This window comes from Planococcus citri, chromosome 1, assembly GCF_950023065.1.
Source record: "Planococcus citri chromosome 1, ihPlaCitr1.1, whole genome shotgun sequence".
Classification (NCBI taxonomy): Eukaryota; Metazoa; Arthropoda; class Insecta; order Hemiptera; family Pseudococcidae; genus Planococcus; species Planococcus citri.
Genome location: NC_088677.1, coordinates 46,742,942 through 46,759,860, shown reverse-complemented (window position 1 = coordinate 46,759,860; position 16,919 = coordinate 46,742,942). Strand labels below are relative to the sequence as shown.

The 16,919-nt window shown below is 32.7% G+C and overlaps 1 protein-coding gene across 2 annotated transcripts in view; it reads left to right on the top strand.

The window, feature by feature from the left end:
- Nucleotides 1–16,919, top strand: part of LOC135832324 (calcium/calmodulin-dependent protein kinase kinase 1) — a 93,060-nt gene that overhangs the window by 31,840 nt on the left and 44,301 nt on the right. For both annotated transcript variants that reach the window (XM_065345497.1, XM_065345498.1), the window contains exon 4: nucleotides 11,073–11,478. In XM_065345497.1, coding sequence (XP_065201569.1) covers nucleotides 11,073–11,478 — 406 coding nt within the window. The remainder of the gene's footprint in view (nucleotides 1–11,072; nucleotides 11,479–16,919) is intronic.

The following is a 16,919-nucleotide window of genomic DNA, read 5'->3' as shown; positions in this document are numbered from 1 at the left end:
TTGTATGTTTCATAATAACGGAGTAACTAAGTAAGTATAAAAAATATTCCATGCGGATGCTTCAAAAAAATAGACATACCTACAGACAAAAATTGAATAAACTTCGCCGCAAGAATTCAACCATCAAGTACCTACATCATTTTCAAACAAAAAAAAAAAGTAATTTCGACCTGGTTAAGGAATTGAAATTTATAACAGTTATAGTCAGTTTACGAAACATTTTCCTTTTGATTAAGTTTCACAAATGTTCTTTTAAAGGAAAGTGTACCTGGATCTGTAGGTTGGTATTCACAGTATACTAAAATTCGATTTGGCATTTTTTTTTTTTTTTTTGATGCTCAATGGTGTAACTTTCTTTTGATGGAAACATCTTTTTCTTTATAAATTAGCCTTTATGTGTCGACTGTATCGTCTTTCTTCTTCGCAAGTGTATGGAAAAGTAAGTATTTTTATAACCTGAATGAGGGACAATAGATAGGTAAATTGAAGCGCATTAAGCTCGCCAACGTTGAAATCACTTTCCTAGATCACGCTTGTTTGATAATAAACGCCTGAAAGCGTACATGTCACGCTATTAAACGGCTTTGTTAAAATTTAAACACCAATTAATGACCACATTTCGTCGACGTGTACCGTATATCTTGATATTAAAGCGCTGAATATCCTGTAATGTGATGGCTCATGTGTCTCGAGTATACCAATACATCAATTTTATTGAAATCTCGTTAAAAGGTGTAAGTAATTTAATATTGATAAATGTGACGCGGTGAGCGATACCATACCATATGTCGGCAAAAATTTTTTTCGTTTTATTGTGGTTTCTGGTAGTGTTTTTCTTCCTCTTTTCAATGGTGCAAACAGATTTTCAAAATATTAAAATCTGACAAATTTTCAAAATTTCAAAGTTGCGTATTTTTTGAAATTCAAAAACCAAAATTCTGAGAAAAACGTGTTTGAAAGTTTGGGTTATTTTTGTAACATTTTTAAATTTTTTTTTTTTTTTTTTTTTTGATTTTCTTCATCTTTTAATGGTTTTACATCATAATATTTTTTTTTTTTTTTTTTTTACATTTTTTTATGAAAAGCACTTTTGTAAAACCGGTTTTTCACCACTAAAACGACGTGTTTGAGATCGGTGGGTACACCCATTCCAAAGTATAGGCTTCATAGTATATGAATCGACAAAAAAATTTTTTTTGATATTTTCTGACTTTTTCCATGAAAACGCGATTATCTCAAAAAAAAGTTTTCCGACATATGGTATGGTATCGCTCACCGCGTCACATTGATAAATGATTACGGTTCCGTAAACCGGGCTCGAGTCACTTTTTCAAATTTAAAGACGATTTTTGTTTGGAATTTTTCGTTTTTTTTTTTAAATTTTTTTTGTTTGGTACTTATTTATTTAGGCTACCTAGTACCTACCTATTTCATTTTGACGTTCGGTGATTTAAAAAAAAAATGAAATCATGTTACCGATCTTTTTCAATGAGATAAAATAGGTGTGAGTTTTGTGTAGGCATGTTTGGGGAACCTCTCCTCTGCAGAAGTGAAAATAACATTTCTTCTGCGATTTTTAAAGATACCTACGTAGATGATTGTTATGGTTCATCAGCATTTCCCTGTATTAAAAATATGAAGCAAAGGGGTAAATATAACCTCAAATATCTATTTATCGTGAGAAAAATTAATAAAATTTTATTTTATTTACCTATTTAAATGAAAAAAGATGAACTTGATAAATTTTTGTTATTTAAATAAAATCTATTAGAGAACAGCTATAGTTACAATCTCAAGAAGTGAGGAAATATAGAAGTGTACAATGTGCACATACTTATTATATGAGTTTTGAGTTTTTTCAAAATACGATTTCTTACCAATGTTGAGTACAGAAAGTTGTAAGATGGCTTGTAATCTTTTTTAACACGTTGAAACTTTATAAATTGTTCACTTGTAGTAAAAAAATCCAAGGGTGTTTAAATTTTCTTCTTCAAATCTCAAGATAAGCAAACAATATATCGACGGTTTTTTTTTCTTTTTGAGTTTGGACCACAAATAAGGCTTATCAGCTCAGTCTAAAGCTTATGCACGTAAATGAAATTCAGAAGGCTACACCAGTGGGTGAAAATGTGAACATTTCGCAGATTTTGAGAGAAAATGATAAACTTGAAAAAAATAAAATAAGTGAAAGACAAAATGTAAACTGAAAATTACTTGAAGAAATGTATTCTTTGGTAAATTTAAAAAGAACCCTGGTCTGGTGACCATGAAGAAATAAAAGATAAAAAAAGAAAATCATGAGAAAAAGTTTTGTTTTCGTCTGCTGGTGAATCACGTACACTCGTATCAATCTAGGGCAATATGTTTTCAAAAGGTGATAGCGATACCTACAACATATCGTAGGTATAAAAATTAATCCAATACAAAAACTAATCTCTAGTAATAATTTTTCATCACGTTGAAGAAATCTACGCCGATGATTGCTTCAATTCTAGGCACCGAAATTGAAAAACTATTGTGTAATTTAAACGTACTATCTACCAATCCATTTCTAAAAATTTCATTACCAAACGGTAGTCTGTCTTGAACAGTAGAACGTACATTTTGCAATTCTTTTTCGGAAGTATCCGTAACAATTTGTTAGGTAGGTATATTTCTCGACTTCCATATTTTCTACAAATTCCCAGGCCGAATTAAATCTATGTACTTTCGGTTATATTTTGAGTGATTGTGCAATGCATTCCTCAGAGGACAAAATTTCGCTTCAAGTCTGGTATTATATCGTAATGTGTAATGCAGAACTTTCGAGAGGAAAATGTTTCTCGACGCGAACAATCTTTCCAAGCATTTTTCATAATAAAAATTACTTACCTACGTAATTTTTTGCATTAAAGGTATTTTTCTCGACAGTAGAAATATGGGGGAAAAGTACATTGAGAAAAAATTCTTGCGATTTATTTTCAACGAGACAGACAATACTCAGAATCCCTCAAAAACCTGCAAAAAATCTATAACATTTTTCGTAGCCTTTTTTTCTCGAAATTTTCATTTCTAAAAATTTAATAACTCATTTGAAACTGACTCCAGCACCAAAGTGACTTTTATTCAATAGCTACGCTTATAGAAAGAGATCCACGTAAAGCTCACAATATTATATTGAATCACCCTAAACTTTCTTTTCACGTTTTCGTAATTTTATATTTCCCTTCGCAACTCAAAACATCAACACGGAATTGTTTCGGTTGCTATGAATATAATTATTCATTAATGGCTCTAATTTGCTAAAATTTCTAAAACATCGATTACATCTTTATTTTCGCGACTTAAGTTAGTTTTATTAATCTGTAGGTAAGTATACGAGTATGTAGTTTTAAAAGCTTTAATGAACTATCACAACTCCGTAGCGTACATTTTATCACGTTCAACGCTGGCAACACTGTTACGGTACAAGGAACTTTAATAGCTTTGACGACACTTCCCTTTTCAGTTTTCAGTCTTGTTTGAAAGCATCGCTGGGTAAAATGTAGTTTTACGTTCAAAATATCCTTGTCAATTTCGTTATTATTATTTTTATACCGTATAGTAATTTTTGTTATGTTTTGAATAATTCACAACAACGGGAATTATTGCTTCTCGCTTTATAAAAGTTAACATACCGTGAGTAAAAATTTTTATCATGAAAATCATTACCATTAGATTAACGTGTAATTTTTTTACTATTTCTTAACGAGCATAATTTATTAGCCGGTATTTAACAACAACAAAAAAAATACTCCACTAGAAAATGTGTCCAAGGAATTATTATTCGGATGAAATATCGTAAATTCGAAAATTATCCCAATTATTTTTAGATACTATTTTACCCATCACGTTTGTTTAAAATCATGCCTTCATTTGGCATAAGTATTTCTCATTCATTTTAATAGGTATATGTAAACGATATAGGTAGGTGGTAGGTACTTATGTATCACATGTCAAAGAAAATTCAAATGTTAGATATTTACGTAGGTATCTTAATGAGGAATATTTTACAATAATTCATGGGAAAAAATATGAAAATCATCTTCGTATCTGCACATACTTACATCTACTTATTGTAAGTACAAAAAAATATTCGATTCGTGATATAGAAATTTCCACCCTTTTTTCATTCATTAAAAGCATTCAAGAACACCGCATTAAAACCCTGAAACCGAAATTAGTCTCAAGGGATTGCCCACAATGTCATTTATTATAAACGTTGCCTACGTTATGAGGCTTGTGACATAGAAATTCCTTCTCTTTTTTGTAATTGTGCTTTCATTTTTCTCGTAAAAAATTTTCAGCCATCAAAAAATTCCTGTTATGGTACCTATTCGTTTTCATATAAACTCGTAGTTTTTTTTTGCATGTATACCTACTACATAATCTGATCCAGAGTAGGTAAATATGTAACATACTATGACACAAATTACAAAGAACAAATCTTTGTAAAATATTTTGGAGAGAGCAAAGGTTAATTGGATTTATGTGCTTGGAAAACTCTGGCGTGTTATGAAGACCCGCATTATGCTTGGAATTTTGTGTATCACTTATTAATGCTACTATGTCGATTGTGTAGATATTAAATGTCGCATATAAGGTACCCTACCTGCCATGTATGTGGTCACAAAAGACCCAAAATGTTGGCTTGGGCAAAGGAAATGAAATGAAAACCGACACGATTTATGTACGTTTTCTATAGACCCTACATTGTACATACATACTTGCATATTACCTACTGAATACACACCATTTACTACAACGAATATACTTATGTATTACTAATTGAGTAATTGCAAATCTGTATGAAATTATATATTTAATCAGATATGATAAGTACATAATCAAAAAATACGTAGATACGAGTGTGTCATGAAAATATCTACGTAATTTTTTCAGATTAATTTTTGTGATTTAACAGGACATATTTTTATACAGTGTGTCCGAACTGAAAAACTGCAGATGCGCATGTTGTCTATTTTGAAAATTGAAAGCACAACTGCCTTCTGCAGAAAAAGAAGTAGAAATAAATTTTTGATCATAGAGGTGGACAGTAACTAAGTAAACAAAAAAATAAATTGAAGATCGTATAAATTTTTGCCAAACTTGTAAATTGAAGGGGCCATGCATAGATTTTTTAAAAAAATTTCAATTTGAAAAATGTCAAAAAATTGCAAATTTTCCATATTTAATGACTGAATGAATTTTTAGATTTTTTTAAATGAACCATGCCTACATTTAAAAAAATTTGTAACCTAGTACGTATATTTTTATCAAAATCACTTTGTCGTTCCAACAATAGGTACTTACCTAATTAGCAAATTAAGCAAAAATGCATTCTGATTCAATCAAATTTTTCTCACTTCGGAATGTATTCCCCCCCCCCCGGGGGTTTGAAATTCATTAGGTATGTATTCATATTCTTATATCGATCAAATTTTAAAGAAGTTTGTTCATAAATTTTTAAAATGTGCAGTTCTTTTAATGACATTCAGTCGTTTGAAATTTCCAGTTCGGCTGCTCTGTTTCCGGACACCTTTCATATTTTTGAACACATTGGGTTAGTCGCATATTTGAATTATTCAGACGTTTCGTGAAATTTTTACATTTTTTCTTGCAAAACAATGTTCGGTCTTTTCCCGTAATGATTAGCACCTACTCGTAAAATGATGTCAATTCATATCTAATCATGATTGAATTTATGAGGGAAAATATGGATTTTTCAGAATTATTTTTTGATTCATAAAGATTAAATATGATGATGACGAATACCTAAAAAGCACAATAAAATTTTAATATTAAAAAAAAATCTCGTAAAATAAGAAAAAAATAGATATTTTATCAAGTATCATAAAGTGAATGTGTGAACATCACCAATCTCCATCCACACAGACATGTAGTTCATTTAGCCTACCTACGTACGAGCAAAGGAGAAAAAAAACTGTAGAAACTTAAAACTTTCATCACAACTTTTAAGTCTTCTTCATTTACAAGTTATTCGATTCGAATTCACACATCGTCGTATGAAATTTACTTTGTTACTGGAATTCACTCCAATCTCTAAAAAGTTCAAAAAGTCAACATCTCTTACTATTCCTCTCAAAGTAAAGAAAATCAGTAAACAGTTAACGGAATTCTCAACTGACGTTCGTTTTTAGTCTTTTCGAATTCTATCGCTGTAAATTTTTAGTTTATTTTTTTTTTCACTTTGAAAAAATACGAATTTCGATTGTGTGAAAATGTCCGAGTCCAACTCCAACTCATATCTCTTTATCAGTCAGAAAATGTTTATAAAACGAAACAGAAAATCAAGTCGAGTTTGCGTTTTTTCCAAAAGACGCGTACATTATCAAGGCGACGGACGCAGCCCTGGATTTTTTATATGTAGCTATCCTTATTTCTTTTCCTGCTCCGCTCTTCGCACTCTGACCTCAAGTCATGGGATGCTTCAATACGTAATGTGATGAGTTTTTTGAAAGTTTTTCTTGAAAAAAAAAAATAATGCGGCTACAATTTTGAAAAAATGTACTCGTAATGAAAATGTGCGCTGATGTATGCGAAATTATACGTTGCAAGACACGCCGTTTGAGGAGGGTGAATTGGTGAAGATTTGAAATAAATTGTGTACCTACCTTACATAGTTTCTATACGGAAAAAAGGATATGAACATTTTTTTAATGTTTAAAAGAAAAAAAAACACAGAAAATTTTAGAAAAAAAAAATTTTGAAAAGGCGATTTCTAGTATTTTTTGATCCGTAGATATTATATTGTTCCAAAAAGAATTCCATCTTTACGTATAATGCCTCGCCCTCAATTGGGACAAGTTGACAATTTATAGTCATTAATTTATGAATATGGGAACAAGTAAATGCATCATTTGAAAAGAAATACTCGTACAGTATATATAGGTGCTCCATTGAATTGAGTTCATTTAAAATTCGATTTCCGTGGTTAAAAATACTTTTTGAATTTCTCTTTAGCGAGAAAAAAAGTTTAAATACCTATAATATAAGAGCTACTTACGAGTATAAATTTTCTTGGTCATTTTTCACTCGATCGTGTACGCTCGATTACTTTGTTGGTTAAGTTGAGTTGAAATGACATAATTCTCACAGAGAAACCACCGCTGTTCCACTCGTATTATTGAACTATTTGTAGTTGTTTTCCTTGTACTGGGCAGCAAAGTAAAAAATTTAATAGAAACGTTAACAATAACCGAATAAAAGTATTGTTTACACTTTACAATGGTTTCAACTTTCATTATACGTGACCGAAAGATTGGCGTAAAGGGTAACAGCGTTGGGAGAAGGGTGTAAGTAAGTACATGAGTTATAATTTTCAACAGAATTTGTGAGGGGTTGAATAGATGTGTAAATATATTCGAAAAGGAAGTAAGCAACCTCAAATTAGTGGAAATCGATCGCACCACGGGCTCTGAAGGGTGGTACCCAAAAAGTAAGCCAGTGTATTTTGAACTCAGTGCCGATGCCCGTGAAAACCTATCAAAATAGTGCGTCAAATTCAAAGGTTATTTTTAATTCATTATTGATGGAAATGGAAGTAATACATTTCCAAAATTAAAAAATCAATGTCGAAGAATTTTTCATTTTTTTCCTTTTTGGATTGACTCCAGTTTTAAAACACATCCAAGTGATATCACGATGATTTTCACTGTTTCCCTAAATCCCTAAATTTATTTCGCTCGTTTAAAATTCGCGTTCTTTTTACTTACATTGAATTCTCGCAAAACGGTAACGAGGTGAAAATAATGAAAATTTTTAACGTCGTCTCGACAAATCCACACGACGTTGTATACGGAAAGGAAAAACAATAACGTGGAAAATTTTTTTAACTCGCTTCGCGTGAAGGGTCGAAGGGTAAGTAAGTAAAACCTGAAATCTCGCCAAGTTTTACGCGACGACCCGATGAAAGAAAACTTACGAGAGCAATATTCCGGCAATATCGCGATGATCGAAAAAAAAATGCAGAAGTTTGTCTTTCAGCATTTTGACGCGACATAATATTACCAGCCTGTTTTCCCCTAACGTTTTAATTTTTTAAGAAAATGAACTCGTAGAAGTTTTTAACGAAATTTGCTTTATATGTATAAATAAATGGGGAAAAAAATGTTATTAATGACTCGTGAACACGCTTTACTCTCGAGAAAAATAGGTCCCATTTACACGTCTTCAACGCATCAAAGCCCATACGGAAAAAATATTGTCCTGGGAGTTTCTCAAAAGCTGGTTCCATCAGCAATACGAGTGCCTAGAAAAAGAAAACACACATATACGAGTAGATACGCGACAGTTGTAAAACTGTTATCTTTTTCACATTACGCGTGTTGGATTTCTCAACGGTTGCTGTGTTATTACTCCAACTATTGGTTAAATGGAGTTTCAAGGTTTATTGCCAGAGTTTTCCATGTCCCAGATTATACTCTGTGATATTGATACACATATATTCTCGTATAATGTCCGCCACATTCGTGGGAGTAATTCGCAACAAATGAGCGTGAAAAAAGAAAATACCAGCATAGAATTCGGTAGAGAATAGAGAAATTTTCGACTTGGGAGTGTTGTCGCTGCATTTTACGATCTATTTAGTTGAGTGCACAGCAGAAAAATTGCAAATGTCTTAAGGGGGTTTTTGATTAGTGAATTTGCTCTGGGGTAGGGTATATAAATATTATTATCAATGAATTTATGTACTTTTATCTTTGTCGAAATATCTATTGTACTTCTTTGCCACTCTTTTAGTTTTTCGGGAATATTTTGTAAAGAAATTAAATCCCCGGCACCAGGCCCGTAGCCAGCATAAGGGCAGCCAGGGCGCCGCCCTGGCTGGCAAAACGCTTTGCCCTGGCTGGACGAATCCGCAAATTTCTCCTCTTTCAAACAAATTTTATTTTGAAATCATTTTTCCATTTTTTGCAATTTTGAATTCAAAATAATTGCATATCTTATTCAAGGTGTCTAACAGGTCCTGCTGGTCCTACTGAAGTCCTAATTTTTCTCAAAAGTTCTTATAGTCCTACTAAAGTCCTATTTTTCAACAATTTTATCCAAAAGTCCTACTTTTTTCAAATTTTCAAATTTTTCCTATTTTTCCGGAATTATGAACAAATTTTGTAGAAAAGAGCTCATTTGTCGACTTTTTTAGATTTTGAATTACACATTTTGAGAGTTTTTGCCCTAGCTTCGCTCGTGCTATTTGCATCTTCTTTTCTCGCATAGAAAACTTGGGTATTTTGTTCAAATTCAAGAAATGTTCAAAGTTTGAATCAGAAAAATAAACTCCTCTCTCCATAAAGAAACTTTTTATTTTCACTTCTCAAAACATGATTGAATTTTTGAAAGCTGTTGGCCTCGCTTCATTTAGGATTGTTCACTTTTCTTTTTCAAGTTTGAATTTTTTTTAAATAATCATTCGGATTTTTAAAAATTTTTAAACAAAAATAATAAACTTCTTCATGTGTATACAATATACATAATATCATACAAGAAAACATTGTTTTCATACCCTTCATAATACTAATTTTCGGGATTCGCCCTCGCTTCGCTAGAGTCCGTTTGCTTTTCTTCTTTGGATTTTAAATTTTCCAAAAAAATCACCATTTCAATTTTAAAATTTTGAAGCAAAATAATGAAATTTTTATGAGTAACTCATCACACAAAAAACGTTGTTTTATACCTCTCAAAATACTGATTTTCGAGAGCTTTTGCCCTCGCTTCGCTCGGGCCTATTTGCTTTTCTTTTTCATTTTTTCTAAAAAAAAAAATTATCATTCAAATGCCATCATTTTTATGCCTCTCAAAATACTGAATTCCAAGAGCTCTGACTGCTTGAATTATTAAACAACTACGAAATTTGCAACAACCCCCCCTTAAACTCATAAATTTTGGTAAATTATCATGCCCTGGTTACAATTCCATCTGCCCTGACTGAAAAAAATTCTGGCTACGGGCCTGCCCGGCACTATCTTCGCATTTAAATGCTTCAAGCTTCAACTTCAAACATTTTCTTGGACAATAGGTAGGAATTCTTTCTCATAAACTCTTCCTGCTTCCCGACAAGAAAAATTTAACCACCTTCACTTGCTCTCCCACAATCGCAATTTGCTACAGACAATTCAAGGCTGAGAAAGTGACCATGAAGTCCATTTGTTCATACGGGATGAAACTAATTTTCTATTTCATTTTTTTGTTCATTGTGGCGTCGCTGTTCGCGATGTATTATTTTCCCAGCCGAAGCTTGTAAAGTTTAGACGGATTCTCACATTCATTTTTTAAAAATTTAAACCGTTCATAAAAGTACGAATTTCAAAAAGTTGTATGATGATTTTTCTAAAAAATTTGGATCGCCTGAAATATGAAAATTCATTTATCTATTTGTGTCCGTTGTTCCTTGACTGAGAAAAGGGAAAGGAGAGGGTAAATTAGTTCAATAGCTATTCAGTATACAGATAGGTTATTTTGTACCTTCGTAGCCTTCATAGTACAAATGAGCCCGGATTTTCATAATTTTATTGTCCATTTCTGTACCTGTATATAGTGTATAGATTTGACTGAAACACATCCAAAAAATTCATCATGATTTTTTCCAAAGGTCTCAAAACCCCGACGCAATTTTTTGGAAAATTTTTTTTTTCAGCAAAAGTATGTAAATTACGCATTGTAAAATCAGACGTAGATACCAATGTATAGATAGGTACTTTAAATATTGGAATTTTCATGTTCAACATGATATTCTTTGAAAAATTTTTCAAAACTCTGACAAGGGTAATGTCAAGAATTCATCGGCACCTTTTTGAAAAAAAAATCTGGCGCTCTTATCAAGTTCTGCAATAGTATTTCTTCGAACCTATGAGCGCCACCGCTCTGAATCGCGCTTCGGAGTTCGGATCAAACTCACCTATCCTGTTTCTCGTATATGCAGGGTTTTATGGTCTTTATAGGTGCACGTAACGTAAAACTATAATAACTTTAAACGTGTACGTAGGTTTATAAGCATAGCATCAATTTAACGAGTGTCATATTTCGCTTTGCAGGTTGAAAGCAGGGAAAGAACAGCTGCCGATAATTACAACATCAACGGAAACAGACGACTCGGAATGTACGGGCGAAAAGCGCAAAGATAGAAGGAAATGCGACAAACAAGATGAACTGCCGCCGCCGAGTACACATAATGAAAATGGCTCAGCGTCGGCAGCGTCGGCTAACGCCGACTTGCCTAATTTCAGCTCGGCGTTACAGCTGCGAGAAAACGTCGAGATAAATATTACAAGCGTGGCCACTAATCGACCCATATACCCGAATATACCATATTCTCCATACTCTTCGCCCAGAACCGCGCGTCGTAAATCACCGCTCAAAGAATGTCGCAGAGTGAGCATCGATGAATGCGGCTCTTATCAGCAGCTCAATCAATACAAGTTGATCGATTCCATCGGACAGGTGAGTGAATTTTTGTCACCCTAAAAACATAATTTAACGTGTTAAAAATAGAATATTTCAATTAACGCCTTTTGCGGATGTTGAAGCCTTCAAAATAATAGATTAATCGGGTTAGATCGCTTTCAAAATTCACACATGAACAACCACCTACATCGTCTTTATACTATTACTATGTTCGTACTTGTATTTCGTACCCTTATAGTTGGGTATATAAGCGGCATAAAAGCCCCAACGGTGGTTCGTTGGAGAGTTAAATTTACGTCATTTAGTGTCGCCTGCGGGCTTGTTGAAAATTCAAATTCTCCCCCTCGTCTATGTCTTTTCCGCCGAAAAAAGGTTCCACTTAAAAGGCCCAATTTTAAGCGAGCTTCGCCAACATCGCATCATCGCCTGAAAAGGGTATCAAGTTGTAAAATCTTTTTTTACGATAATTTCGCTTCCGACGTCGTTATGACACTTGCGTTGGCCTAGTCGCAAGGCCAATCTTTCTGGTTATTAAAGTTGCTCTTCTATACTCGTATTATACGCTACAAACGAGGAAAAAAGTTTCCGTAGCGTCAAAAAATTTAATTCGTATACTTTACGAAACTACTCGTAAGATGTTTGGACTAAATAAAATAAACTTCTTCCAACATCGCGCTTCTTTCCTCCCAGTAAAACAAAATAAAGAGGAAAAAAATTACGAGAAAAATTGATAACTGGTCGGCAACCTTTTTTGGTAAATTGTTTACGTTTCTTTGTGACGTTTTCTTATACGAACGAGACGTATATTATAATTTTCCTTCCGTCGTTTAAATTTACAAACTCCTTAAATGTTTCCTGGTTCCGAAATTACTCAGATGTCAATAAAATTATGCTAATTTTATACTGCTGTGTTTCTCGAAAACACATTATAGCCTACAGATGTTTAATCAACCGCCAGCTAGTTTTGATACAGATTCGAATTAAATTCTTAATAAATAAAATTACGTTTTGACATTAATCCTCGTTACTGTAATTTTGAAGGGTTGATGAAAAAACTTGATGGAATTTCCCTCTTTTACGTTACTTATGTAATATGTACGAATAATATAAGGAATGAACAATGAACACAATATAAAATCACTCCATGTTATACGAGTATGTATAGTGATGTACATACCTACGGGCTAAAAACTAGAGGGTAATTCTACAAATTGATGTTGAAAAATTTTACCAATTGCGGACTATTCGTGATTCCGCTCTCAGAGTTTTCTGCTTCATTTATGTTCTGCCCATTCATTTATTTTGTATGTATTTCATTAGTCAAAAAACTTGGCGAAATTTTGATCTACATGAATCTGTAACATTTCAAGATCCTACGTTTTGTTTTTCTTCATTTAAAATCTACTACCTACCAGTCTATACACCTTACTCGTACGAAACCTTTTTTCACGCTGGGGAATTATTTGAAACACTTCGGTGTTTGTAAATGTTCAAGAAGTTGGTACATACGCCTCCCTAATTAATTAGAATTATGCTCACTGATGAAACTTCGGCAAAAAGATTATTTGACACTCTTGCCCTTTCAAGTTGAAAAATCATGATTTGATGTTGTATAAAAAACTAGCCTCGAATTTAGAAAACGAGCCCGACTTGAGAAAATAATACGAACCACGTAGTCGTTTTTTCGGAGTAATAAGTTCACAATTTCATAAAAATTGATGAAAACATGTATCGAGTTAGGTACGATATGTTTTTTGGAATTTCAATGAGCCAACCTAACATTATTTCATAACTGTTTTTTTTTTTAAATTCTCGTTCATTTTTACATTTTTCCAAATCCCAAACTTTAATTTTGTACTAAAATTGGCGATTGTGGCATCATTTCAGAGAGTAAAAAAATTCCTACCAAAATAAATTTCATGAGAGAATTTTTCATTTAAAATCACTTTTTTCTCTTTTTTTTATTTCTTCCATTTTTTTTTCAACATAACCGTTGTAGGGGGAAAAAAGTCACTGTTGAAGAGAAACGAAATAAAATTGTTAGACGATTTGATTTATACGAAAGTTCTTATTGTTTAGATGTTAGTGTTGGTAAAGCTGTTTTATCCTTCCACGAAGAAAACAATATCAATCACTGGCCAAGTCTTCCGATAAACTGAAAATAAAATGTTCTCCTTAAGTTATTGGTTCTAGGTTTAAAAAAATATGAAAGTAAAGGGACATAACACGGTCTTTGTAGAAATCAACGATGCATTTCCTAGTCACAGGCAGACATCATGTACCTACACCATACGAGTACATCATTAATAGGCTATATCTTCCAGGAAGAAATACCCATTGACGCGGAAACGGTGTCTTTCATCTAAAATATCGATGGCATAAGTTGAACCTTCTTCATTTTTGAGCTTTTAACATCTCCGTTTCGAAAATTATTTCAGTAATTTGGCGTGCTGAGAGCTTCCATTTGGCACGGAATAGGTGCCATTAACTCTAAAAAATCGCTATTTCTCGCCATGCCTTTCATTACGATGATAATTGTTCTCTAAACTTCAGAGAAAAATAAATTTGTGGCATGTTTCTAAACAGGCAGTTCCGTGGATTTTTTCTGGGGGACGAGACCATTACTTTCTGAAAATAAATAAGCAAGTCTGTGGCTTTCCCAGCGCCATAAACGTTGTATATCGTGGATTTGTTGAAACAAAATTATCGTCAACGTGTGCTTCGAAATACAAAGAATTTGCTGCGTCACCATTTGTAAGATTCCTTGTGGACTTGTTGTATGCAACCAAATGTACAGCAATGCGAAATAAATTGCCCCTTTCCAAATTATTCGAAGCAATTGGCAATATATGTATTGATTGATTAAGAATCGAACAGAAAATTTTGTGCAAAATGTTAAATGGAAATCAAAAGTTTGATGAGTACAATGCAGAAGAGAACTCATGACTCAACATTTCTCTCCTTCACATAATATTCAGAAACTCATTTTTACCCTCTTCCTCTATCGTGGGGTATCTAGTTGGTGACGCAACACCCTGTCTCGCTTTCGAGTCAGCTTTTTTTTATGTAGGTACTTACCTAATGGAAAAAATAATGAAGGAAGGAAAAGCAATAATTCGAAATAGCGCCAAACAAATGAAAATCCATCCCCTATCCTTTATCCCTTATACTTGTAATATATATAAAATGAGCCTATAATATTTAACGATGCAAAGGATATCGCCCATTGGCGACCGAAAGTTTCATTATCCACAAAACGATTTCGTTCAATTAATTTTTACGTATCGTAAAACTTTTTAAGGTTATAAATTCGATCATTTGTGAAAAAAATATCGAATGTTGAACCGCAATTAAATATCTGCCTATCGTTAAAAAAAATAATGGTTTCATTCTTTGCCTTGTAGAATGTTGACGTTTAAAGGTTTAACTACGTCAAGAAGAGCGATGATTTTTGTTTCTCAGATATACACCAAAAAAATAGGCTACTTACCTACTTATAAGTACGTAAATTTTATAGCGTTGAATAATTCAAAACGAGTTTGTAGTACTTACCTACCTACGTATTTTCCGATTACCGACTCAACTACCACTCTTCATTTTCGTAAACAAGCTTGTGTTATTTTTTTTCATTTCAAATTATCTTTTCATAAACGTTTAAAAAGCATGTTTCTTATACGACATAATCTTATTTATATACTACAGCAAATTGAAAATATAAATTTGAGGAGACAAATTAATCGACACGAGGAACGCGAAAAGGGAAATGTGAACTGTGTAGGAAAATATCGTTAACATGATATCTTCCAAGGAAATATGTCACTGTAAAAATAATCAGTTTTATGTAGTTTATATTTTATTAAATTTAACACGATTTTCACTTTAACGAATAATTCTTTTAAAAAGCTGAACTCGAGTGATTTTATTCTAAACACGACTTTTGCTTCTTTTTTTTTCTTCTAAAACGTTACGTTTTATTCAAAACATTTGTTTACTACACTATACCTACTCTTTTAGGTACCTACTTACAACGTTCAACTATCTAAGTTTCATGTAGTAGCTTTGTTAGGTCTGTATTCAATCACAGTACTCGTATTTTGTCGTCATAATTTACATAGTCGTACCTTAACCCTGTCAAAAGCAATGTAAATATCGTAGCCAACGTTTTTTTCGACAATTTTGACACGATGCTATGGAAAAAAATTCACAATATGGATAATTTACATGAAACGAGTTTTAGCGCGAAAAAGCTCTTTTATAAAAATTTAACAACCGTCATTGCTTTCACGAAATGACTAAGTTGCCTTTCATTTTACTTTTCCGCCTTATATTCCTTCCACTATACAAGTTTTAAAAAGCTTTTCAAACTTCAAGGGCTTTTCATTGAAAATAAAATTTAAACCAGAGTTTTTTTCATCACTTATGCTTCTTTGTTGCCGCTTTGAAACATCACATATCATTATATCGCGCTCCGTATCAAACCACAAAGCTTCCACGAAAAACAGAAAACATGTGAAGAAAAATCGATCCCCCATCAAAGTAATCAGATTATTCGGTTTTTCGAGTGTCAATCATAATTTACAATTTGCTAGCTATTTACCAAATTACACTGTTCGTATTTCTCAAGATTCGAACGTTAGAATTTCCGCTACCTTTACCAGATTTGTAATCTTACCTAAGTATAAAATTTTGTAAATTATATAAACGACGACGCGTTACTTCCTCGAGAAATAGGTGCGACTACTACGTAAGTGTAGTACCTACACGTAGATAGAGATAGTACATGCTCATTTAAGATACAAAATGAAAATTCGTACCAAGTGTCAACATCGAAAATTCCAAGATTCTGTAATTATTTTACGTCTCCATCTTGTAATTAAAACGATCGTACTATTTTGTCACGTTGAAAATATCTATTCGGGTAATTTGTATCTTTTTTGTTGACATTAGAATTAGAAAATCAACAGCAAGCATAGCATTATAATTTTCCAGTCACTTTTTCAAAAAGTTAATTTCAAAGGTAGATATACCTACAGGTATTTACTATTCAGCGTCTAAGTAATGAAGTAACCGCTACGACTGGTGAAAATTACTCAAACGATTTATTTGCACAAAAATTAACTCTGCGATTAATTTGATGTCATAATAAGCAGGTATCTTGATACCTATTTTATTTTGGATTTAATGAGTTGGGTGGGTGGGTGTGTTGTGGGTTGATATATTTCTACCTTTATTGGAAGGCTCTCAAGTGAGGGGTTGGTTAAGTAAAAGTAGTGAGGTGATGTTAAAATAATGTAGGTATAGAAATATTAGGCTACGCTTGTAGACTCAGTTCTAAAGCTTACTCAATTTGATGAAAATTGATTCTTAATTTTTTCAAATTTACACGAATTCCAGATAGACTGAAACTAAGGCTAAAATTGAGAAAAACCTTTTCTGAGCTCTCATTTTAGGCCCCATCGAAGATCTGCAACCTGAAG